This window comes from Balaenoptera musculus, chromosome 15 (genome assembly GCF_009873245.2).
Source record: "Balaenoptera musculus isolate JJ_BM4_2016_0621 chromosome 15, mBalMus1.pri.v3, whole genome shotgun sequence".
NCBI lineage: Eukaryota > Metazoa > Chordata > Mammalia > Artiodactyla > Balaenopteridae > Balaenoptera > Balaenoptera musculus.
The window spans coordinates 35734773-35761599 of record NC_045799.1 but is presented as its reverse complement, the minus strand read 5'-3'; the positions used below and the strand labels follow the sequence as shown (position 1 = coordinate 35761599).

At 36.3% G+C, this 26827-nt stretch overlaps 1 protein-coding gene across 4 annotated transcripts in view; it reads right to left on the bottom strand.

The window, feature by feature from the left end:
- The window catches only part of PLCB1 (phospholipase C beta 1), a 700435-nt gene that overhangs the window by 100286 nt on the left and 573322 nt on the right, over nucleotides 1-26827 (bottom strand). For all 4 annotated transcript variants that reach the window (XM_036826676.1, XM_036826677.1, XM_036826678.1 and 1 more), the window contains 7 exons: nucleotides 23370-23524; nucleotides 20119-20283; nucleotides 18642-18741; nucleotides 17724-17828; nucleotides 16602-16711; nucleotides 4214-4346; nucleotides 2284-2337 (listed from right to left, as the gene is read on the bottom strand). In XM_036826676.1, coding sequence (XP_036682571.1) covers nucleotides 2284-2337; nucleotides 4214-4346; nucleotides 16602-16711; nucleotides 17724-17828; nucleotides 18642-18741; nucleotides 20119-20283; nucleotides 23370-23524 — 822 coding nt within the window. The remainder of the gene's footprint in view (nucleotides 1-2283; nucleotides 2338-4213; nucleotides 4347-16601; nucleotides 16712-17723; nucleotides 17829-18641; nucleotides 18742-20118; nucleotides 20284-23369; nucleotides 23525-26827) is intronic.

Below are 26827 nucleotides of genomic sequence, written 5' to 3'. Positions count from 1 at the left end.
ACATAGTTTCTGGCAGTGTGCCTGTTAGAGGCTTAACAAATGATTGTACAGGTTCTACAGCACCATTTCTAAGGGGCACTATTCACAGTATAGGTATTGTAGGTTTGTATATTTATCACAACATTGCTCCAGTATAGATCATTAAGGTGAGGGAAGGTCTTTCTTTGCTGTGATTTGCCCAAAGGTACCATAAGGGTTGGTGGTAGTTTATATCACTACATAGTGTTTTATTTAATGCCAACAAAACATTTAATGTGACAGAGCTTGATTTTAAAACAGTCTGTGTTTTACTGACTTGTTTAATCAATTGTAAGAATATTCATTTAAAAAATATGTTAACATTTCTAAAACTAAGCTGCATCGTGTAGTCAATGGAGTGTCACAATTTGTTGGTGCTTTTCTTTCTTGGCCATCCATGAGTAGTGGGGTACCTTAAAAAGGATGGTGCCTTAAATTCAATGAATTATCTTTTATTTAGACCTAGATTAAGCCATAGTTCACATGTTTTCATCCTTTGATGTGAACTTTCTGCTTCTGGGAACAAAAATAAGTTATGATAAATATTTAGAACTGTCAAGAGATTCAGAAATAATATATGCCATGAATAACAACAGACCTGAATAGCAAATGATATATCTAGTGGATAAACATTGAAATCAGAATAACAATTTATGTTCTTAAATGATAAGGTCTTTAAGCAACTGAAATATGTTTCCCTTTTTAATAATGCATCTATTCTCCTGACATTTGATTCCTTTTGAGAAAGAGGCCAGGGAGAGAATCAGGTACATTTATTTAATGGTTTCCCTCAGGCCCAGATGGACTCGTTATGGTTGCCTAATGACTGATTATATTAAAATTTATAATCCTAAGGAATTGCTGCAGTTTTGGTGACAGATTCAACCTCACTTCTTTAAAAATGGTGTGCAGCACATCAGCTGTGGCAAGTTTAGCAACAGGGTTCAAGATGTACCAACCTATGACTAAAAATAATTCCACGGAAAGTATTATTTTTTAAAAAGCCTGTGGATGAAAGGCTATTGTTTGAATATGTCCTTAAACATAAAGGTAATGCCCATTTATATAAGGAAACAAATACCACTCATAAATCACCCAGAGATAATCACTGCTAATATATTGATATAGACACCCACCTTTCATCTATGCATTTGTGTATTTTTAAATAATATTGGAATCATGCTCTTATTTACACTTCTGTCTCTTGTTTTATGTGTGAACATTGTATTGTTTCCCATGGAATTAAATCTTTAAACACATGTTTTCTTTTCATACATTCCTAAAGTAATTTTTGGATGCATATTTTATGTATTATTTTGGTGAAAACATAAATACACATCCCTCTCAATTTTCACAAAGTGAAGAGGTTTCTGTAGCCACCACTTAGATCAAAATCAGAATATTATCAGTGCCCCAGAGGCCCTCTTTTCGGTTCCAGCCCTCCCTCCCACCCCCTAAGTATAATCCAAATCCATGTTTCTAAGAACACAAATTACTTTTGCCTGTTTTTGAACTTTGTGTAGCTGGAATCATAAAGAATGTGCTCCTTGGTGTCTGTCCTCTTTTCTTCAACATTATGCTGTGAATTTTATCCATGTAGTTGTGTGTAACTGCAGTTTATTTATTTCTACAGCTGTATCCTATTTTATTCTGTGACTATACCACAATGTATCCATTCTACTGTTTATGGATATTTAAGTTGTTTACAGTTTTTGGTTCTTATCCATAGTGCTGTTTTTTGTGTACACTTCTGTTGTATGTTGGGCCAACATGCTACACACTGCTACATACTGCTAATTGTGTTAAAGAAAGCTTGTACCAATTTTAGTCCCACTAGTTTAAGAAATTAACCAAATATAAAATATTCCCAAACTGTATCATCATTCTTAAACTCTGTGTAGTCTATGGTCGCAAACAGTTCATATTCTGCATTTCTAAAATATGCTTTATTGTGGGCACTTTGGGAAGATTGCATTCCTGTTCACTGGGTCACATTTCCAGTATGAAACTATTCCTTGATTCCAAAATATATCTTGTGAAATTATGTTATTTTTTTATTCCAGTAGGGTCCTATTTGCCAAGTATGGTTACTTCTCTGTGATTATACTGTGTAACATGGCTTGAAGTAGGATGTATCTGTAGATGGTTTTAGAAGAGAAATATTAATGATGTTATATTTCAAAGATGAAATCTCCTCTCCTCTAAATACTTACCCTGCGTAATATTCAGCTGCCTAATTCCATAGGGAAAAAAGGTGGTATTTACCTGTTAAAACACTCTGAATAAGATCTTCTGTTTTGGCAGGTGCCTTTACAGAGCCTGAAAAAGAAAAAAATAGCCTCTTTTAACTTTTAAAATTGTTTTCTTCCTGTAAAACAATGTTTGGCGCTTGACTCTAAGTCTCTTTATGGAGAAATTACAAATTGCGGGAGAAAATTATCCTAAAAATATTCTAAGAAATGTCTTCAGTTTGTAACTTTGGGGCAAGCCTAATTAAATGTGAATCTATATGCTCCAGTTATAGAAAGGCCATTCCTCCACTTTGAATCAAAACTTTGTCAACAAATTCAGTTTAGGCTACTGCTACCTTCTGGCCATAACAGGAATGACAAGTGATCTTTTAAAAATCAAAGGCTGACCAGCAGGCAGGAATAAGGTTGCAGGCAAGATCCATTAGAGGGCGCCAAAATCACTGGACAAACGTTTAAGGAGAAACAGGATAGTTGCATAGTCTTAAAGTGTCTCCACTAAGATATCAATTAACTATAAAGGGGAAAATTGCAACTTTCAGTGGAGAAACCTGGCAGATGGCACCTTAACCAAGTGATCCAACATCACTGATGATGAGACACAGCAACATCAGATACCCCCGACATAATGCTCTCAGAACAGCATTGCTTCTGTGATGTTCTTGCCAAAAATGCGTAATTTTAGTTTAATCATGAGAAAACATCAGGCCAACCCAAACTGAAGGATAATCTACAAAATAACTGACTCTTCAGAAGTGTCAAGGGCATGAAAGACAAGACAGACTGAGGGACTGTCATAGATTCAAGGAGGCTAAGGAGACATGACAATTAGTACAGTGTGGGATCCTGAGCTGGAACCTGGAACAATCAAAGACATTAGTGGAAAGCAGGTGAAGTTCAAACAAGGTCTGTGGTTTAGTTCAGGGTATTGTGCCAATGTTAATTTCCTGGTCTGACTCTGACAGATGTTAATGCCAGAGAAGAGGGTTCCAGTTTTGCAATGTATTCTGTGCTATTTTAAAAATTATTCTGTAAGTCAAATGATTCCAAAGCACTCAGGTAAAAAAATAAAATGCTAAATTCTCTTTTACTCTCAAAAGCACAAGGTTATATTCACTATTTAAATTAATTATTCATATTCTAGGAACACATTAAATGTTTGTATTTGGTATATAAAAACTTCATTTGAAAATATCACTTCTTTTTATACACAGGTTATCTCCTTATTACTATTAATCTCAACAACCTCCTTTCTTAAGTAGTCTCAGTAGGAGCATAGAAGCTAAAGGGAAGAATTTTAGGATCGTGGAGAACTGGTGTCAGTCTTGCCTTCACTCTTCATTAGCGACTTGGCCTTCAAGAAGTACCTTGTCATTTCAAAACTGCAATTGATTCATCTGCACCATGGGGGCAGTGGTAGAATCGACTCTCAGAAGCCTGGTTTAAGAGTTAAACGAGATAATCCACATGAAGCATTTAGCAGCGTGCTCAGCACATAATAAGCACTTTAAATTGGTGAAAGGAAGTGGAGAAAGATGCAAAGGAATTCTTGGCAGAAACGTAACTTAGTAAGGTAGAACTAAGAATGTGCTTCTAAAGCATAGCTGCATATGAGGTGCTTGAAGAACCCTTCACACACCCTGCCAGCAGATGGACCATAATCCATCACTAAATAAAGGCATGGGAAATCTGGGTGATATTTTGTTGTGGCTTCATAAATTGTCAGCAGAGCCAGATGAGCACTTATGAGTCTCTTGGCCTTCCTTCGTTCCTTCCTTCCTTCCCTCATTCATTCCCTCATCACACATTTCTGGAGCATCTCCTAAGTCCATGCATTTTTGCCCATGTGATGTTTTTGCTAAGTCAATCATGCTACCTCCTTCAGTGGTACGTATAAACTAGAGGCTCTTAGTCATGTAGCACATCTCTCTCATCAGAGTGTTTACCTGGAGCTGGTTGGTTGTGGAGAGCCTGGGAGGGTGGTTTGGGTGTCAGGGATGTAGTGTGATTCATCCCGTTTTCTGCTGGAGTTGTCCTGGCTTCACTTGGAGCTTCTGACTGTGTTTCCCCAGGATCAGCCTAAAATCATAAACATCCTTTAATTTTTCACACTTCTTATGGTTATTTTGTGACCTTCCTAAACCCACAAAGCTACATTTGATAACATTTTCACAACTCATTTGGACTCTGAAATATCACATCTGAAACTGTGCGGAAAGCAGGGTAAAAACAGCATGGTATTGAACCATGATTTTGGCCAGTTAATTGTATTAAAGGCCCCGATATTTATGCTTTTCTATGCCCACTGCTCTTGGACGTATCCTCCAGCACTGACTCTGGACCTGAGCATGTGATTTGCTTTGGTCAAATGAGAGAGTAGCAAACTTGATGTAAGCAGTGGATTGAAAAGCCATTTGCAAATGTTTCTTCTCTTTCTCAGACCCCTGCTATAGCCATGGAGGATGAGAGCCCACATGGAGGAGAGCTTAGTCATGTAGACAAGGATGTCCTGGACCAGCCAGCCCTGAGTTGACAACATACACTTAAGTGAGCCCACCTAAGATTAGCTGAACGTGGTCCAGATCAACAGAACTGCTCAGCTGACCAAATGACTCATGAACAATAATAAGTAGTTGATGCTGTAAGCCACTAAGTTGGGGGATTGTTTGTTATGCAGCAGTAGCTAATTGATACACTGGTTATAAACATCGATTTTGGAGCCAGACTTACCTGGGTTCAAATTCTGGCCCTGCCACTTATTAGTATTGTGATATTGGGCAAGTCACTTAACTGTCTGTCCCTCACTTTCCTCATCTTTATAGATGGGGATATGTATGTACTGGGGATCATAATATTATCTATATTGTAAGGTTGTTTAGAGGATCAAATAAGTTACTATTCATAAAGTGCTTAGAATAATTCCTGGCACAGAGTAAATTTGTGCATGTTATATAAATAGATAAAACATTTAAGCTTGTATAATACTACCAATAAATAATAATAACAGATACATTAAAACTTATGAAATCTCTACTCCATTCCCTCCAGCAGCTAGTCTGCTATGCCCTGTGAAGAGCAAACATTTAATGTTTGATGAGTAAATGTCGATCTTTATAAAATAATTGCCTCAATAATTATATACCATTTTAGCGATGCTTTTCAGGGTTCTGCAACTCTTGTCTCAGAATTGCCTTCTGAGTCCAGCGCAGATTTTACTGACAATGAGGCTATCCCAATGCTCTACTTTGTTGTACATTAAAAAAATATATTAGGAAATGGCCAAGAGTCATTTGGAGCTCAATGTTGTGACATTTTGTTATGTAATTACAGACAGCAGATTGCCTTATGATAACATTTTTAGAAAATGTAAGATGAGAATGAAAATAATGACACATTGTCACAAGTGGCTTTTAATCTGTCCCCCCAAAGCATCTTTAAAACACAAGTTCCAACACTTCTTTTGGTGATGGCAGAACTTATTTTGATTCAACAAACAATCCCTGTTTACCTACCACAGCCTGCTCTGCTCAGAGCTGATGGCATTGAGATGTAAGGGATGAGCCTGGGGTCAGTGGCGGGGAAGGGGGCGGAGTGGGGGGTAAGGAACCTAGGCCAGTGACCTTGGCAGCCTGTAGAACTCACGATGCAGAACTCTGTCTTCTGAAAAATGGCTACTTCGAATGGGGAAGTTCTGGTATGTTTGTGTTGTTCAATTACATCCATCAGGAAAAGTCTCCCTAGAATCATTATGCCAAGGGGAGGGATTGCATATTTTTTGTTCAGCAAGAGATTGCAGACTGGAGGCTTAGGGTCCAAATGGAGTGCATCGAAATGTTCACCCAAAGCTGCCAGATTTTAAAAATAAGGAGATTTTATATTAATAAAATGGATCTCTTGCTTCAGTTGAAAACTCAGATTGGGCAACACTGGGCCTGCATTCCCGCTCTGAATGAGAACGGAGGGGTTTCTGCCTCTTTAAGGACACTCCCCTGTGACTCATTTAGACTTTACCTGCCTCAGTCCTGTAGGCATTTGGGTTTGCAGGAGATACTTGAGAAGACTGAACTATCATAGATGTTTGACCACACAATTCATAAAGGAAATGCATTTACATTGCACAGGAGAGATTGAAGTAAAGGGAGTGCTGGACAGAGCACTGGGTCATCAGCAAAGTTACCCATTGGCCTTGGTCCTCTGGCCTGAATACAGTGGGGGTAAAACTTCCCAGCCTCCCAGCCATAGGGGGTGCCCGTGGTCACCAAACTCAGCTGCCGGGAAAACAGGGACAGAAGGTGCTCTTGTTCCATGGGTGGCTGATCTTGCCCATTTTTTATATCCAGGCAGGTTTCTGGAAACAGGTGGGGATGAATCAGATTCTTCCCAGTGTGACAGCTGGCTGAAATTAGCCCTCTGGAAGAGGATAGGGAAGAAGAAAATTTTGATGGAGGAAAGAATGGAGGTGATGGAAAGCCAGCTTCCATGAAGGCAATACTGTGTGGCCTCTTTTTGGCAACTAGGTGTAGTGCCCTAGGGGTCTCAGGCTGGAGGTGTATTCAAAATGAACCCAGCAAGCTTATTTTGTCTGTATCAGGTTTGCAGGCATTCCATGGGGCTGTGTGCCCTTGGGAAATCAAGTTCAATCATTAATTTGAATCAAGATGCAGGAAATAGAAGCTCTGCTTATCAAGGGTATGTAAGACAAAGCCCTTACATTCCAGAAACTGATATAATGTATGAATTCAAAGACATTTTTTAAAAAATAGATAAATGTTGAGGAAACACACTGGAAAACACTCTGTAGTTACAACTGAGGATCAAGAGATCACCAAGGTTTGGTGCTGGATTTGAGGTAAGCTTTGGAGAAGTGCTTGGTCCAGGGGTCCTGGGGATGCCTCCAGGTAGGGTGGACGGCACCACATAACCCTGGGGGGTACGGGGGCACCCTTGGCACTGTACAGTAACAGGCAGTCAGTAGAAACGATGGAAATGAGCAAAACGGACTAGATTTCACGCAACAGGGCAAAGCGAGGCTGTGCCCAGACCTGGAGGGGGAGCTGCTGGGAGGGGCGACTGAATTCCAGCCAACTATTGCCTAGGCTGCGAGGAAAGCTGGGAAACTGACTTTTTGGTGCGATATCTCCCAATTTAAAACCACTGAGAGGCCAAAGCACATCTTCAGAGCGCATGTGGCCCAGAAGCTGCCCATCTGTACCCTCTGCTCAGAGGAGAGAGTTTGCCTGGATTTCCGGGATTGTGTCAGTCAGCAATGTACCCAGAGCCACTGCTGGAAACGCAGTGGGCGGGGCCAACTGGTCTGCAGCCCCGCCCCGCCCCCCACCTCCTCGCCCCAGGGACCCAGCAAAGGTGGAGAGAATAGAGCGGGTAAGGAGGACCCTGAATGCTGGGCTAAGGAATTTGGGGCTCCTTGTGTAGACTGACCCTTGTCAGGGACCTCTTAGGATTTTCTGGAAACAGATTTTATTAATTTAGTGAGAATCTGTAGTTGCAAATATATCGCACTGTTGCTTAAAATACGTTGCTAGCAAAGGGCAGTATATACAGATTTGAACTGGTAGTTCCCTATTGGAGATTGACCATAGAAGCAGCTGTAGATCATCGTGTGCCAGACACCGTTACACACGCCAGCTTCGTCTCAGCCAGACAGCGAAGGCAGCCGCTCAACTCCATTATACAGCAAAGAAGTCAGAGGCGTTATTAAAGTCTTTACTAAAGACTTTCTAGAAGCCACACCGTTAAGGGTGCGACTGGTGTTTGAATATATGTCATAGTCTAAAGTCTGAATTTTTCTACTGCACTAGTTCACCCTGTATTCTATGATAATAGCAACTTAAGGAACCACAATAGTAACTTACGTTACTGCGGAGATACAGAAATGTATAAATGTAAAGACCATTCTCAAAGAGCTTACTCTGTTGCACTAAAAAGGCATTCAGAAAAAAAAAAAAAAAAAGCATTCAGGTATTAAAAAATAAATTTTTGATATCATCACTGAAAGGTCGAATAAGTCCCACTCTGTGGATATGTGAGGTGAAATGCAAAAACCAAATTTCTTGCCCCACTCACAAGCATCAGTGGAAGTCAACACTTGTGACTTGCTTTCTCCCCAGTCTTTGTCCAAATATTCTTTTTTATGCGCTTGAATGAAATAAGCCTGAAATTCTTTCGCATTGCACTGGAAATTACAATAGAAACAAAAGAACTAGAAATATCAGTTTTCTCGATTTAATGGTGAGACTCTTGCGATCCAATTAAACAAATTTCAAGGAAAGAAGGTTCAGAAATTGATATTTCAGTAGCACCAAGTTTTGCTTAGCTGGGTAGAGAAAAATCAACTACAGCAGAAGTAGGTCACTGCCCTCCAGTGGCCAAATGGAAGCATTACACTATTTTTCCTTCAAAACATGAAACAGTGGACTTTTTAAAGCCAAGATTTTATTAAAAATAATACTTGCAGCCGAATAGCACAGGGAGATCAGCTCAGTGCTTTGTGACCACCTAGAGGGGTGGGATGGGGAGGGTGGGAGGGAGGGAGATGCAAGAGGGAAGAGTAATGGGAACCTATTGTATATGTATAACTGATTCACTTTGTTATAAAGCAGAAGCTAACACACTATTGTAAAGCAATTATACTTCAATAAAGATGTTTAAAGAAAAAATAATAATAATAATAATACTTATATCCTTCCTATATCAAAAATAAACAGAATGGCCTTAAAATATAACACAAGTGGATCAGTAAAAGTATAACTGGAAAGGCCATTTTTACAAGTTTTAGAGAAGGAGGAGATGCCATTTGGTATGCTAGTTGAAAAGATTCCTATCCCAGGCACTGAAAATTTGGATCTGATGATGAAGCAAGAGACAACTCAAATTTGGGGAATTTAGTGGGGTGGTTAAGATGGTGAGTAAAGGGTCTTCCAAACATCAGAATGTGTTGACTGAGCTACTGGAGGTGTCGGTGTCCTGCCTGAGTCATCTAAAAAGTACAGTCCCTTCCAGGTAGTGGTTAGGATGACAGCGTCTTGACTCGGATACTAGATGGGTGAGGGCAAGGGCAAGGTCATCAGTGTTTCCAGAATATTGAGGGCAAGACTCATAATTTCATCATGCAGAAATCCAGTCGACTCAGGACAAATGTGGGCAGTGGATGTGGCTTCATCAAAACTAGCCTTTCCCTTAAGAAAGAGCTTGCTTAAACACATGTACAACTGGTACCTTAAATTTACATAACCTGAATGAAATTAGATAATACATCTACCCCACATTTCTAAAAATTTCAGAACATTTCTAAAAAGTATATCCTGATGTATGTGTTCTGAAGCACTGAGGGATGAATTATGCTAATATTTGCAGCCTACTTTGAAATGCATCAAAAATCAGTTGCAATAATGAAAGGATAGAGGGATTTATAGATGGATATATATATGATAAAGAAAATGCATCAAAATTGGAATTGTGGAATCCAGGTGATTGATATACGGGTGTTCTTTTTCAACATTTGTGTATGTTTGAAAAATTTTATAATAAATTATGACAAAACTCTGATATTTTTAAGAGTTTACCAAAGTGAGTTAAAGCAAAAGACAGCTTTAAGGAGCTGAATAAATTCATCTGTTGACTTCAGTATTTGTCAACATATGTGTCATCATACAAAGAAATCATCAGCATTCACATGGTATCTCTCTGTTGAAGCCTTAGTGACAGCTGCAAGTTACATGCATATGCGTAAATTTTTATTACAGTCTTTCTCCAGACTTTAAGGACTATGAGAGCATCTGATTTTTCTCAACATTATATCTCTATATTGCCCAGCATGGTGACTGATGCAGTGTGTTAAAAAAAACTTTTATTAAATGAATGCATGAAGACATCCACAGTTTGTTTCCTCCTCATGTATAATCAATAGATGTAGTATCAGTGACAAAATCCTGAAGCTAAAGAACCATCTAAATGTTATGTTAAAAAAATTTTTTGAACGAATGAATCAATGGGTGAAAAATATGAAGATGCTGCTCTTTCTGTGTCTGTGGCTAGAGAATCTGCATTTAGTTCATAATTGCAACAGCTTATTTAGAAAGAGATTAAAGGGTGACAGGGCATAGCTCTGCTGACTATTTTGTGTTGCATATGTTATCACTCCTACCAGCTTTAATTTGTTAGAAATATTTTGATACAGTCTCCAAAGAAATCAGCAGAAATGAATTCTTTGGGTTAGGCAGAAATCAAGGATTCCTCCTTTAAAGAAAACATGGACCAAACACCCTTCACATTCATCTTTTGGAAATGTATCTTTTATATTAACTAAGCAAATCATTTGTCAAAGACTATCATCAATCACTCACAGAACAGATTCTGGACAATTCCCCAAGGAGAGTTTCTCCTGTAGCTCTTCCCAGGTTCCTGAGATTGAACTGACATTTTAGAGTGGATGGAATTAATGGCTTTTCAGTTCCATGTGGGGAGAGCCAGGTGCTTGTGAGAGACAGATGTAGGGCTCCAAAGCATTGGTTCTCAATGTGTGGTCCCTGGACCAGCAGCGTTAGCATCACTACAGACTTGTTAGAAATGCCAGTTCTTGGTCCACCTCACACCTACTGAACCAGAAACTCTGGGGTTGGGCCCAGCAATCTGTGCTTTTAGGAGCCATCCAGGTGATCCCGATACATAACTAAAATCCGAGAGCTTTGCTACTCAAAATATGGTCCAGCCCAGCAGCGTCAGCACCACCTGGAATCTTGTCAGAAATGCAGAATTTTGTGCCCTGCTCCAGACCGATTAAATCTGAATCTGCATTGAAACAAGATCCCTGGGTGATCCGTATGCACATTAAAATTTGAGAAACCTTGCTCTAAAGCAGAGTGAAAAACTTTGTCATTTAGTCATGCTTTTATAATCCCTACGGTATTGGTCATGGCATGGATTCTGGATTCATCGCTGTTTTAGGCAGATGAACCCAAAGCCCCTCGTTAGAATCCATTGAAATTTTAAAAATTGTTATGGAGGAGGTTTCTAAAAGCAGTGGAATTGAACTGTTCATTGAGTAGTTTTAACTCAAGTGAATATATGGTCTTCTCTTGAGATCTTATTTAAAAAGACCCTGGTTCCTCCATTTATTGGCCATTGATACTAAGCAAGTCACTCTATCATTATAAGCAACTGTTCCCTCTTCTAAAAATGGGGACTATATGTTTGTCCTAGTTAAGGCCCCGTTTTACCCAGGGTATCCAATCAAAGTGCCTTGTAAACTCCAAAACTGTGTAGAAATGAAAGGGACAGCGTCATTATCTAAAGGCCATTACCTAAAAGGCAAACTTTCTCTTCCTACTTTATTCGATGCTTTAAAGTTCAGGGATGATGAGAGACTATTGTTTCTGTATGGTGGTATTTTTTTTTCTTTTCTTTCTAATTTTTTTTAGATCATAGCACATGTGTGTTTGACTTAAACCTGGAATACTACACTTCTGAGCCTTTGCAGAAAATAAATTCATGTGACTCCATAAAAATTTTCTTAAAAATGACATGACATTACTTCTGTGACATATGTGTCATATTTTTATACACATGCAAGTGAAAAGTTAGAGTGAAATGGTCCTTGATCTATAATTTAAAAATATTAAAAGAGAAAATTTCTTAATATTTTTTTATCAAACTATGGGACTATCACCATCATTATCAAGAAACATTTATTTAGTGTATGTATTTTTCTAAGTACAGAGTTTTTTTGAGATATAATTGACATATAACATTATATTAGTTTCAGATGTACAACATAATGACTCCATATTTGTATATATTATGAAATGATCACCACATTAAGTCTAGTTAACATCCATCACCACACATAGTTACAAACTTTTTCTTGTGATGAGACCTTTTAAGACCTACTCTCTTGGAAACCTTCAAGTATACACACGGTATTATTAACTATAGTCACCATGCTGTACATTACCCCCAGGACTTAGAGCTTTTTTACAAGCCAAAGTATAACCCCTGCCACCTCCCCAACTACCTCTAATATCTGTCTCTCTTTTATGTAAGTTGGTATTTTGCTAAATCATTATTTGAGGAGGAAGAGAATCCAAAATGACCACTAAACCTCATCTTTGATTTTAGTGCCAAGTTCTTGGACAGTGGGTAAAGCGTCAAGCTCCCATTTTGGAAAATTTAAACGACACCCAAGGCCTTATTAAGTTTAAACACTCTAACTTTTTGAGAGCACCACCTTGGATTTTTTGCTGTTGGATTATCCTACTGGTAAAGTTCATACCATACCATAGGATCTTTTTCTTTTCAAATAATCAAATCCCATTGAAGATGCCCGCAGTGCCAAACACAGAATTAGGAAATAAATTATTTTAGATAAATTTCAGCTCACTTATAAGAGCATATGAATCTGACAACTTAAAAAAGTAGGCCTCTTGGAATAAATGAAATTTGAATACTACCAAACAGCTTTCTCTTTTCAACATCAAAAGGATGTGAAGACCACTCACACCTTCACTTGTAACATGAACACACAGGCGATAGAGGGCCAGCAGGCAGTGTACAAACTAGCCGAATAGATCCCACATACATAAACCTAACTTACTGAAGAACAAGTTCTAATAATATCCAGTGATTTAAAGGGAGAAATCTTGACATTTGATTCAATAGAAAATTCAGTTCAAAGGATTATTATTTAAAGTAAAGGTCTTATAGTCTGTGGTCAGTCATCCAGGTGACCTGCTACAGAGGACAGAAAGATGAAAAAGGGCTAGTCCTTATTAAAGGTTAGTAGAAAATTACAGTTTTGTTATTGAGGTAGTGCAATGTGGTGTAGTGTAGACCCTTGCTACTCAAGGTATGGACCATGGGACAGGGTTATCCCATCACCTGGGGCTGGTCAGAGATGCTGAGCCTCAGGCCCTAGCCCAGACCCATGTTATTAGATGGGATCAGCATGTTATTACGATGCCTTGGTCTGCACATTAAACTTCTAGAAGTGTTGGTGTGGAACATGAGTTCTGGAGCTAGATTGCTTGGATTTCAATCCCAGCTCTGCTCCTTAATAGTTGTGTGGCACTGGACAAGGAACAGAATCTCTCAGTGCCTCAGTTTCTTCAACTGTTAGATGGCAATAAAAATGGTCGTTAAGAAAATATGGATGTTTTAGGACCTAACGTGTTAATAAACATTAAAAGGCTCAGAATGGTGCCAGGTACATTGTAAGCACTCAGTAAAATGTTTCTGCACTCCTTGACGTGCTAAAAACAAGTCATGTTCAAATATTGCATTTGGAATATCACATAATATTTTGCAGTCAATACATTGGATATTTACTTTATTCTCTTCAGAGGTGTATTTTAAAAATAAAAAATAAAAATGTTACTGATGTCTCATTAGTCATCTCTATTAACCACATTAAACTATTAGGGGTGTGGAACATTTTTTTTTTTTAATTAAGAACTTTTGTAAAGAAAAATATATATACATAGAAAACATGCTAGAAGGACATACACCAAAAATGTTAACACTCTCTGCAAGATTACTGAGAGGCCTTTTTGTTTCTTTGTTTATTATGTTTTTAAATTTTTATACAATATTTTATTTAGAGAAATAACTATAAATATTATAAAGCCTTTGTTATGATTCAGATTAGGCAACCTTCTATGACTTTACTAACACATCATCCTGAATTGTGACTTTAAAAGAGACAAAATAAATCCAGCAACTCAAATCTCTGTTACCCCTTAACTTACAATTATATACTGGAATTATATATATATTTGTAATTCTATCTATCTACCTATCTATCTATCTATCTATCTATCTATCTATCTATCTATCTATCTATATCACATGATCTGAAACAAATGTCTGCTGTTCAAAGCATGGGGGAATTTTCAACTTTCCTACTTATTTGGTTTGCAAAGTACTCTATGAAGATAATTTATTAGACTGTTTCAATTCTGGGAATATTTTGTAGTCCAACGAAGTCTTTCATTTTCAAATAGAAATGACCTTTATAACTACCAAGTTAAAAGGATTATACTAAAAAAGTCTTTGCTGCTAAAATAGTGTCTCCAGTGCCTGCCATGTCCTAGATAGAATTTTCTTTTGAGAAAACCACAGTTACTTATTTTCAGTGGCCTCATTCAAACAAACTTACATTATTACAAGACAAGATAAAGGGCATACTGGTGTTCAAAGGTGTTAAATGATTTTCCTCTCCCAGCATTACATGGTAAGGGCAAATGATTTTTTTCTCAAGCTTTAAAAATGAGGTCAGTTAAGGGTTTAGACATTTCAAAGGAAAAATTTGCATTTTCTCTATTGCCATATGGAATCTATGTGATTCAGTGCCTCTAAAATGATTTCTAAAATTGAAAATGTTCAAATATTCTTTGAGTTTAATCAGCATTACTGAAAATCCTTATGACCATCATTTTTAGAGGAGAAACAAAAATAATGTTGACCTAAAATTCTACTTCTGTATTTTTATAACCATTAGTATTACATTCTCCCCCAATAACTTTTTTTTTTTTTTAAATTGAAGTATAGTTGATTTACAATGTTGTGTTAGTTTCAGGTGTACAGCAAAGTGATTCAGTTATACATATATATGTATATGTATATATATATTCTTTTTCAGATTCTTTTCCATTATAGGTTGTTACAAGATATTGAATTCTCTGGGCTATACAGTAGGTCCTTGTTGATTATCTATTTTGTATATAATAGTGTGTATCTGTTAATCCCAAACTCCTAATTTGGAAGTAAATTCATGTCTACCATTAGGCATAATTTTCCAGCAGTGTAAAATTTCCCTATAATACTGCATACAACAGAAAGCATTATTTATAAAACTTTCCAGTCTAACTTTAAATTTCATCAGAGAGGATGATATGTATTTACTGGTTCTATAGGATATGATGCCTGCAGTGTAAATAAGAGCCCAGAAAATTTTACTCTGATGTTAAATAGTTTTCTTTTTTACATTTCATTTTCTCTCATGTTCAATTAACTCAATATCTTAGATCAAAAATTTCTAAAATTCTATACAAAAAACAAGGAAATAATCATAAATGTGCTCAAAAACATATTTACGTGATGTTCACTGAAGATCTGTTTAAAATAGTGAAGCATTCAAAATATCCAACAATAGGAGATTGGAAAAATAAATTATGTACATATGTATGATAGAAGATTATGAAGTTATTAAAAGTCATGTCGTAGAAGAATATTTTAAGACATGCAAAATGTTTGCATTAAGTGAAAATAAAAGGTTAAAACACAGATTGTGAATATTATCCCATTTTATGAAAAAGTACTAATTGTGCATAAAAAGATGAGCTACATATATACCCCATATTTACAGTGTTATCTCTGGGTGGCTTGGGTGTTTGGATTATAGGTGAATTATTTGGGATTTTCTTTTCACATTTTTATTTTAAAAATTTTCTACGATAAGTCTAGTTTTCTTTATTCTTTTGGAATAAGAAAAAGATGATTTAATAAATAATGTCAACTTTAACGGACTTGCTATTAGTTATAGTTACCCAAACAATTTTCAAGGTTTTTTTTCTATACTGATAACTCTCCATTTTTCTCATCTGTTTCCCTGAATTTATCCTCTGAATATTCAAATGAAATATGAAAATAGCTCGTTTCTATCACTATTTGTAATATTGCTGTCATCTCCAACAATCATTAAATTCTATTTCAGTCTACACAGAGGCTTCATATTTTTAAACTTACTTCTAATATTTCTAGACCCTTCCTTAATTATTCTTTGCATAGTGACATCTAATTTAGAATAATACACCAATTATTTTGGGAATATGTATTATAATACATAAATATACAGTAATAATAGTAATGACTTTATGGCTCACACTACACACCAGGCACTGTGTTAAGTACCTTATGTACTGTAAGAAATCACAAAAGCACTTTGAAAACCCTGTACTTTAAATTAAAGACAAAAGAAAATACCAAATAACTTGATGGTCATCTTCTTTTTTAAGTGCCTTATTCACCTTTAATCAACATGAAATTATCTAGAAACTTTCCTCTGAAACAGCAAGATGTGTACTGTTTAATGTGGTCACAAAATAAAGTGCTGGTGGTGGCCACAGAATGCCAAAAGAGAATGAAATACGAAAAATTCAGGGTATCATATAGATGTTTTGGGAGATGAGGCTGAACTCCATCAAAGTGGTTTTCCAATGTGCTCTTTTCTTCTCCTGAGGGGTGATGTTATGTAGGCAAAGCCAGCAACGAGATGTGGTAATCATGCTTCACGCTGTGCCCAAAACTAGAACACCCTCTCACCTCTTTCTTTACTTCTTCTTCATCTTCCAGCGTCAAAGCTGCCAGTTGTTTAGCTCTCTGCTCCATCAGATTCACATATCGGATTGGATTTGACAAAGCTTCAATCACATCTAAATAGGGAAGAGACATTTTAGATCCAAGGTCCTGGAGATATTGATTATCCACCATCCATCAATCCATCCATCCATTCAATCACCCATCCATCCATGCATTTGTTCATCATCTATTTACTTACCTATCCATTTACTGATTCACCATCCATCTTCCATCCTTCCATCTACCCATATGACTATCTACTTATCCATCCAACATTTTGGAAATGGACAAGAGTGAGGACCCTTTGCTGAACCCTCAGGAAGAGAGAACTCAAAGGAGGTCATCTCTGCGAGCCAAACTGGACAAGCTCCAACTCAGGATGCCTCAATGCTCCAAATTTTATAGTTCATTTTTGAGTGTTTCATCCATTCCAGCAATGGCCCACACACCTGTCTTAATAGGGCCAAATGGTGTTTCATAATGGAGACATTTCACATAAAAAGACTGCTTTCCAAACTGTTGAAAAACTCAATGACTTGGCAATATGGGTCTCATTTGCACATGATACTGTCTAGCTGGAGTGAGTTATGGCTGCCATCTTTGGATGGGGCATGTGCTCCAAGATTGCCAGAGTCTCCACCACTCCCCAGTATCTTGCACTCAGGCCACTTGACAGTATAAGCATTTAAATTTATGATTCCTGGTTGACATCTTCATAAGTTAATTCCTCTAATTTAGGATTTCACCCATGGAAGGGATCAGGGTTCTAAAACTGGCTGAAGGCAAATTCATTGCACAGGCCTAGATAGACTGTATAGTATCAGATAGCATTGGTTAGAAAGTACTGGGCCCATGAGAATAATATTACCCAATGGATAAAAATGGTCAATACTTTATGGGGACTTAAATTAAACTAAAATTTATTCACAAAGGCTTGATCAATTTACCTTTAAACATGCATACAAACATAGAGGTAATTCTGAGGCCAGAATCTCCTGCCTTTGTTTGGTCCACTTTGCTTTCCACTAAGTCACAAAAATATGGATGACCCCAGATGGAAATATCCTTTTGAGTTAGGTTGTTTACCTGCATATGTATCTGGGACATAGTCCTTCACCTCTATGTAGACAAAGAGAGCTGGCAGCATCAGAGGCTGGTTCCTTTCATTCCTCAGACAGATGTAGTGATAGCCTGGAGGGTGACATCATACCGTGCATCATATTTTCTTGTAACACAGGAACATCTATTTGACATGTGTGTTTATTTTAGGTGACTTTGGGTGACAAACAGCTCACTTCTTTCTCATTTTAATCATATGGTTTTGAGTGGTAAGGTACTATTTTTCTCATCAGACAGGAAAACAATGTTGATGCTGATTTTTTTCCTTTCACCATGTTTATCCCCACAAGAGAGAATTTGAAACCATATGTCATACATTGAATTACTGGTCCAAATTTATCCCTTGTATGTGATTTCTTGACTTGGGGCTTAGCCTGCTTTGGACAATGGGATGTTAGTGATGTGGTACAAGCAGAGGCTTAAAATGCACTTGCAGAAACAGGTGTTCCCTTATGCATTCCACTGGGCTGCCATGAGATGTCTGTGGGCGCCACTGCTCCTTCAGCTGGGGCCCCTGAATGAGCAGATGTGGGAAGACCTAAGCCCAGCCCAGAGCCTAAAGCACAGCTACATGGCTGAGACTTGCCCAACCCCGCCATACCACAGACCTCTGAGCATGAAGATAAAACACTTGTTATAAGCCTCTGAATCTTCAGATAGTTTGTTACACATAATTAACTGGCAAGAGTTGACTTGCCCACTGATCATAGCATGTCACAAAAACATAAAACTGCCAGATTTAAATACTTAAATTTATAGTCCTTTTTATGTAACAAAACACCAAAGCAGCAAATAGCTTCCTAGATCATTCTTTAACAATCATGTAAGGCAGTGATGGTTTTCTCGACAACTTTGATAAAAAGTTTCTCACCACGTTATCCATACCTGGTCGAATTGCTTGTACTGGCAAGATTCGGTGACCAATAAATTTACCTCCTTCTTCATAAACTGCTATCCTCAAACAGGCCAGAGAAGGAAGAACTACCTATAGGACATTAACAATACACATGGTTACAAGAAGGAGCAACTGCAAGAAAGAATTAGAAAGGTATTATTTAAACTGGCCCCACTTTTCCAAATCCAAGAAGTTTCTACTGAGCAAATTGATAAAAAGTTAAGTTGTTGGTCTATAATTTAGATTTTCAAAAAGAGAAGGATTACCAGAGATATGGCTTCATCTATGTTTCATCACCTTGTCCAAATGAGGAATCAACAAATAGACCATTTTCTTTTGACATGAACATTCTCAAGGTAGAAATGACAAAAGTTCTATGTTTAAATACAAAGAGTTGGTGGTTTTATCACCGTTTGAGCGTTCACTATTATATTTTCAAAGCAAATTACTTTTATACTTTGGAGCAAAAGCAAAAATTAAAAAGTAGCTTTCAAGGATAACTTTCAGAATGGGATTGATTTATATATTTGTAAATTCCCAAATTAGCCAAAAGTATTGCTCACTTTTTTTCCCCTCAGTGTAAAACATATGGAGTACACATATCCCATGTCAAGAACATGAGGCCAATTGTATCCTTAAATATTTATTTCTTTGGTAACATAAACAAACTAACATTTATTGACTATTTTCAGTGTGTTCGATATTTTCTAAATGTTTTCAGTGTATTAGGGAATACTTATAATAACTCTATGAAGCAGACAGTATTATTAAATCCAATTAGCATATTAAAAAAAACCCTGGAGCACAGAGACCTTTACCATAGATATTCTCTCCACAGAAGACTGCCTTTGTAGATATTTTGGCCAGATAAAAGCAAACGGTATGGTAAGTATCCACTCTACTTTCTACTGGACTTAGCATCTTCCTTTGTGTGTGAAGCATGTGCGAAAAAGATTTGCTTTCTGGTGAAGGCAGAGGGAAAGCCCAGTTGAATATAAAAGATTTTAACTCTATCAGACAGACTCCAGACAAGCTACAAAGAGCAGCACCAGTGGCTGGAGATTCTATGGAGTTTAATTAATATACTTTTTAAAGGCAATATGGACTTCCTTTCTCTTGGCTACCATATTATTCTCTACTTCCCACTCTACTTCATTTGAATTATAGTGAAAACATATCATTTATCACTTGTATTATGAGAGGCTATGAGTTAAATTTATATGTTATTCTGGCCTTCCAAATGAGGTATCCTAGAATTAATTGATTTACAATGAAATTATGAAAAATCCAAAAAAGTGACTCATGGAAATCTTGAATAGTTTTTAAGATAGCTTTGAAAATGCTATTGCATTATTAATGTGTAAATTCCCAAATGAAGCAACACATAATTCCTCATTTTACTTTTTTCCCCAGTGTAAAACACCTAGAAGATGCAGTAACATCTCATATTAAGGACACTAGACCAACCTTTTTGAACACAATGGGTTCTTCTTCCCAGACAGGATTTACAGCATTTCCTTGTGATGTCTTTGTCTTAAATGCCTTCCTCCTTGTGTCCACAGGCAAACCAAACATATCCACTTCCACATAAGTCCCGACTTTCTTATCAGAGAGAAACTGACCTGAAATAATCTAGAAAGTAATAAAAAAGGAACTCTTGATAAATGAATAACAATGATATAAGAGAATACTTCAGGGAGGTACAAATGCTGATGGTGAATGTTGAACCATAATCAAAATAAAATAGAAACCAGAGTACAAACGTGATTTCTTTTTCGGTTAAAGAATTTGTAGAGGAATACTGAAAATGCTGAGGTTAGAAGTCAATTAATAAGACAAAGTTTTATAGGAGGAAATAAATGAACAAGTATCAAAAGTTTGATGAGATTACGCCTTTGCATTTGAGAGATACATCTATTAAATGTTAAAGATTGATCTGTAGAGCCTTTATCTGAATATAAATGTTTTTCTAATACTTAAAAATGTTATGAGAAAAAAAGTCTCATTTTAGCATGATTGTAAATGAAATTAAAAGGTCATTTAAGAGTACAAATTTAAAACATAACACACTAGAAAGTCTAGCATTTAAAAAACTTCCTCTTGCTCATAAAATTCAACTTGAAAGAGTGGTTATAGCATCATGCTATTCCAATTCTCAAAGCTGTTACACTTGAAATAAAAAGCCACAATGATGATAAAAAAAATATGAAAACAAATAATGACCTTAAACCATTAAACCCAATTTATCATCACTCCTATCCTCACCTGGTTAGCCATCCACACAGTTGTGGGTATCCTTTGCCTAGCTATAAAATTAATGAATATTGTGGAGTTAAATGAGATTTTAAAATTACATGTTCATAAAATGTCTCCCACGTCTGCCTCTTTTTCTATCCGAATTTTCAGACTCTGAGGTGTCCTCTGCTTTAACAGAGAGAGGGGAGCAAGAAAGCAAGTGCTGATGGAGCAGACCTGGAGATCTGATCTGGCTTGTCTTGTTGACAGACCTTCGTTTTCTGACCTCTGGTTGGTGAAAGGGGACAAAATTACCAAGATTGTGGCTGGGCCAGAAATGAGACACAATGCTGGCCTGAGGATGGCCATCAGAGGCTGAGTGAGGCCAAAGGTGGTCAGAGGTGCCATACAAGATAGAGAGAAAGCCATGAGGAAGAGGCTGTCTGAATTTACCCTGGGACAACTCATTTCTCCTGAATGTTCTCTTTGCCTGGGTGCATGAGACCTGCAGGCAACAATCTCTTTGTTTAATTTCAGGTTCTTCTTAAGAACAACATAGCTGACATTTTACAACATGTTTGAAACTTCCAAGTTAAGCAAGTCACAATGGGAATTCAGATGCATCAAAGATGTTGTGTACTTAAGATTTTGATTAAAGCAGAGTCCTTAACTAAATTAATGACACTGAGCTTCAATGTTCTTATCAGTAAAATAGGATGATGGAACACCACTGGAGCTCACAAGTCCATTTTGGCACAATAAAGTCTATGTCAGGGGTTCAAAACAAAGTTAGTACTAGGCGGAAGTGAGCCGCATCCTGGCTCCAGATGTAATGTTGAAGGCAGGACTCAGCTGCAGGTCTCTGATGCATCATGGCCTGTCCATTCAGAGGACACTGACATCTCCAGAACACTGTCTCCATTCTGTACTCAAGCAGCAGTGTACACCTGCCTGGGACTCAACTGTTTCCCCTCAACTTCTCTATGTCATTGTTTATAATCCTGTCCCTATGTCATTGTTTATAATTGCTTACATTGTCATGGTGGAATTTTCAAGAAAAAATAAATATGCAAGCAAACATATAAAACAAGATGAGCTGACAAACAAGGACAAAAGATTATTATTTTGTCAAAATATTTTTAAGTTGACCCAACTATAACTACAATTGACAAGGATTCTAAAAATAACATTTTATCAGTGTGTGATACTTAAGAGTTTATCTTAAACTTGACAGGAATTAAACAGCCTCTGCTGAAAACAATTTCCTAAACTAAATATAATCTTGAAGCTCTGATTCTGCCAAGTTCACTCTGCAGATATACAGTGTGAAATAATTTCAAATGATATCATTGTGAGACACTTCATTGCAATTTTATTTTTAATCGTTGGTGTAAATGACATAAATTTTAAAGTAAAATGGGCTCAACAAGATTAGGGTAGATATAAATTAGTGAAATTGTGACAGAGCATTGTTTTTTGCACAGTTTTTATATGCCTTTAGTTTAGGGTCAATTGGAAAATTGCATTTATGCCTGATTAAAAAATGTTTCTTAGTGCTGCACTTATCCAGTTAAACAGAAAAGAAATGAAACTTTAAAATGTAAATGAAACTTAAATACAACAACCACAGGCTTATAGGATTCACGTAAAAAGCTCTTTATAAAAATGATTTCCTATTCATAGTATTAAAAATGTTTTCTCACAACTAAAAAAAATTGTATCTCCTGTAACATCAATTTCAAAGACTGCAGAAATCACTTGGAATTAATTTTTTGAGGGTCAGATGTATGCTTAATGACATGATTCTTTTTTTTTTTTTTTAAGAGGAATTTTCCCATTCACTTTTTTTTTAAATTATTTATTTATTTATTTATTTATTTATTTATTTATTTATTTATGGCTGTGCTGGGTCTTCGTTTCTGTGCGAGGGCTTTCTCCAGTTGCGGCAAGTGGGGGCCACTCTTCATCGCGATGCACGGGCCTCTCACTATCACGGCTTCTCTTGTTGCGGAGCACAGGCTCCAGACGCGCAGGCTCAGTAATTGTGGCTCACGGGCCTAGCTGATCTACGGCATGTGGGATCTTCCCAGACCAGGGCTCGAACCCGTGTCCCCTGCATTGGCAGGCAGATTCTCAACCACTGCGTCACCAGGGAAGCCCAATGACATGATTCTTGTATTTAATATCATTACTACGTGTTATAAATCCCTGAATACTCTGATAGATTTTCAAAAGCCATGCTATGGTAACTTGAGAGCTTTTATTCAATATTTAACAATTTATTGAGAGAATACTTTTTTCTCTAATTTTGCTCAGTGTGGCTATTTTCCTAGGACTAATGGGGGGAAAAAAAAGACCAGAAGATTTCTTCAATATAAGTCAGTAATTTTCGTGGTAAATTTCACCATGGGATCTTTACACCAAAAGAAAGGACAAGCCATGGTAAATCTCACCTACAAGGTAGGTGTTAAGGTAGCACATACCTTAACAGATAAAGTGTTGGCCACGATCCCATCCACAATGCCTTCGGTGAATGGATCAAAGTGCTTGTCAGGTCTCCTCATGAACTCTGGCTTCAGTCTGTAGCCACTTTTCCCATTGTATTCATACATCCCCATGTTTATTTGCATAGCCAGGTCTGCATATCAAAAACACAAACTTTATTGGGACTGTATTTATACTCGGAGCAAGAAAGCAAGATTGTATTACAGTCCACTTTTGTTCCTCCTTTAAAAAGAAAGATTTAATCATTATAGAAACTTAGGAAATACAGACAAGAAAAAGAAATTGAGCTGTCATCTCCAAATCCAGAGGTAAACCACTGCCAACAGGTTGGTATATATCCTGTTTTTCTACTTCAGATATATTTTGAAAATGCAGTATATCCATTTCATGAAATATTCGTCTGCTTTAATTTTAACAACTGTATAAACTTCTTTTGAATAGATATATCTGAATACACGGTTTATAACAGCCCCCTCTCTTCCAAGTTTTTATCATTACGTATAATGTTTTGATGAACATCGTTGTGATGAAATCTTTGAAGCCATCATTAACGATGTTCTTAGGAGTGAAATTTCTAGGTCAGAAAATATGCATATTGGAAAAGCTTTTTGATAATTCTCGCTAAGATGTCCTTCAGAAAGTTTAAATCACTTTAAACCTCCAATCCATGTTTTTGAGGATGGACTTCTTCATACTTCACCAACAGTGGTGAAGTGGTGAAATTCTTCTTTTTTTAATTTATAAGGAAGAAAAAAGATTTTCTTTTAAAATTTTTCATTTCTTTGATTATTTACTACCAGTATCTAATCACACACTGACTAGTTTCTAATAGACAAAGATTCCTGGTCAAAGTTTTGCTAAGACTCAGTCAATGTATGAAATAAATGTCTACATTTGTTGCAATTGCTAGAGCTTAACAAACAAAAAAATACTTTGAAGTCATAAGGAATCTGGGAAACTGTCAATTTCCTCCATGTTATCTGAGTCTATTTAGGTGGACAATAAAGAGGGTGATGGTAGAATCATTCCAATGTTCCATGTAACAAACCATTTTTAGAGCAGGGAAAATAAGTGAAATTTTATCTCTCATTTTTTAAGGTATTATGACTATGATACCAAAATTGGACAGAGTACCAAAAAAAGAAAATGATGGACTTATCATACTTAAAAAAAAAATTAACTTCAAAAGTCTAAAAAATTAATTAGCAAAACATATGTTCTAAAAAGTAATACACAAACAAGTAGAATTTATCCTGGGAACAAAAGGATACTTACATATTAGGAGATATATTAATATAATTTATCACATTTCTCACAAAAGAAGAAATGAACATATGATCATCCCAATAGATGTCAAAGAGACATTTAATAATATTAAACATAAATTCCTAAAACACTGTTGTCACTTAAGGCAAGTGTAGATTCCTTTAGTGTGTAAAAGACTATCTGTCTCAAAGTCACAGCCAGCATCTACCCATTGGTATCACAATGTGAAATTCCCATTAGTGTTAAGATGAAGAGGAAGTGCCCACTCTTAATACTATTATTTAATATTATTTTAGAATGGTCAGTCCAAGGCACTAAGAAGGGGGAAAAGTAGATGTGATTAAATTATTATAATTGTGTATATGAAAAAAACAATAAAATCTACAGGCAAAATAGGTTATTATGAGTTTAGGAAGATGATCATTTATAAAATACATTTATTTATAAAATAAATATACAAATATCAATATCCAGAAACAATCTGTGAAAAATGTAATGTTAAAAAAAGAATTTCATCTAAAGAAACTATACCTCTAATGAAGACGAGTGATTTTGTTGAGAAACTTGATATAATAATTTTCTGTGATTAAAAAAAATCCTAAAAATTAGAAGTTGTCAGTTTTCTTCAGATGAATTTATAAACTTAATGAGATTTTAATCAAAATCTCATTTTTTCCAGTGGGGGAGAGGGGAACATAACAATTAAACTAATATAAATTTAATGTGATTTTAATCAAAATCTCATTTTCTTTTCAGTGGGGGAGATAATAACAATTAAACTAAATTCACTTGGAAAAAGAATCCCACTGGCAAGGAAAGAAGAATTGAACGTTAATAGCCATGAAGAATTTCCACTTCTACGTATTAAACCATATTATTAAACATTATAATAATAACAATAAGTTATTGGCTCCAGGAAGGTGAAAAATTTATTAATGGAGAAGACTATACATTGAAAAAATGTACCCAAATTAACAACTAAAAAGGCTACATTTCGGGGCTTCCCTAGTGGTGCAGTGGTTAAGAATCCACCTGCCAGTGCAGGGGACACGGGTTGGAGCTCTGGTCCGGGAAGATCCCACATGCCGTGGAGCAACTAAGCCCGTGCGCCACAACTACTGAGCCTGTGCTCTAAAGCCCGCAAGCCACAACTACTGAAGCCCATGCTCCTAGAGACCGTGCTCCTCAACAAGAGAAGCCACTGCAATGAGAAGCCCATGCACCGCAACGAAGAGTAGCCCCCACTCTCCACAATTAGAGAAAGCCCGCGGGCAGCAGTGAAGACCCAACACAGCTAAAAATAAATAAATTAATAAATAAATAAATTTTAAAAAAATAAAAAGGCTACATCTAATAAACTGTAATTTCAGTTTGATCTCTTACTGAGATTATACATGAAAATTAAATTTGTATGGATGAAAGGGTTAAATTACAGATAAAAAAGAAACTATGAAAGAAATAGGAGTAAATATGGATGGATTCTTGGGTGTGGAGCCTGTAATCATGAGAGTAAACCAAGATTCCATAAAATAAAACATTAATCAACCTGATCTCATCTGTTTCACAAAATAAGACAACATGACCTTTATATAAAAAGTACTGTTATAAATGAATAGAAAAATTGACACGAGTCCTGAATAGTCAATTCATAAAAGCAGAAATCAAAAGTAAAGGAAAAGTAAAAATCAAAACACATACTTAAAATGTTCAGCCTCAACAATAATCAAAGAAATGAAATAAAAAAGAACAAGGAGGTATTTTTCTGAATTATTATTATTATTTAATGATAATACTTAACCAAGATCTCAAGTGAGAGGGAACAACTTATACATTGCTGATGGAGGAGAAATCTAGTGCAACATTTTTGATGGACAATTTGGCATTGTGCACAAAGGTTCTTAAAACTTTCACTTCTTTTAATTCTATTTCAGGAACTGTTCCAAAAGAACATTAGGAGATAGACTTGACAATTTATATTCAAGGCTGTTCTCAGGGCACTATTTATAGTAGGAAAAAAATACCTTAATATTCAGTGATAGGAAATGGGTTTTAGTGAATTGTGAGATGTGGTTAATATACAGCTATTAAAATTCATGTTTCTGTATCACATTTAAATATATATAAAGATATATATATTTAAACAAGTTATTAAGTGAAAAAGCTTGTATAT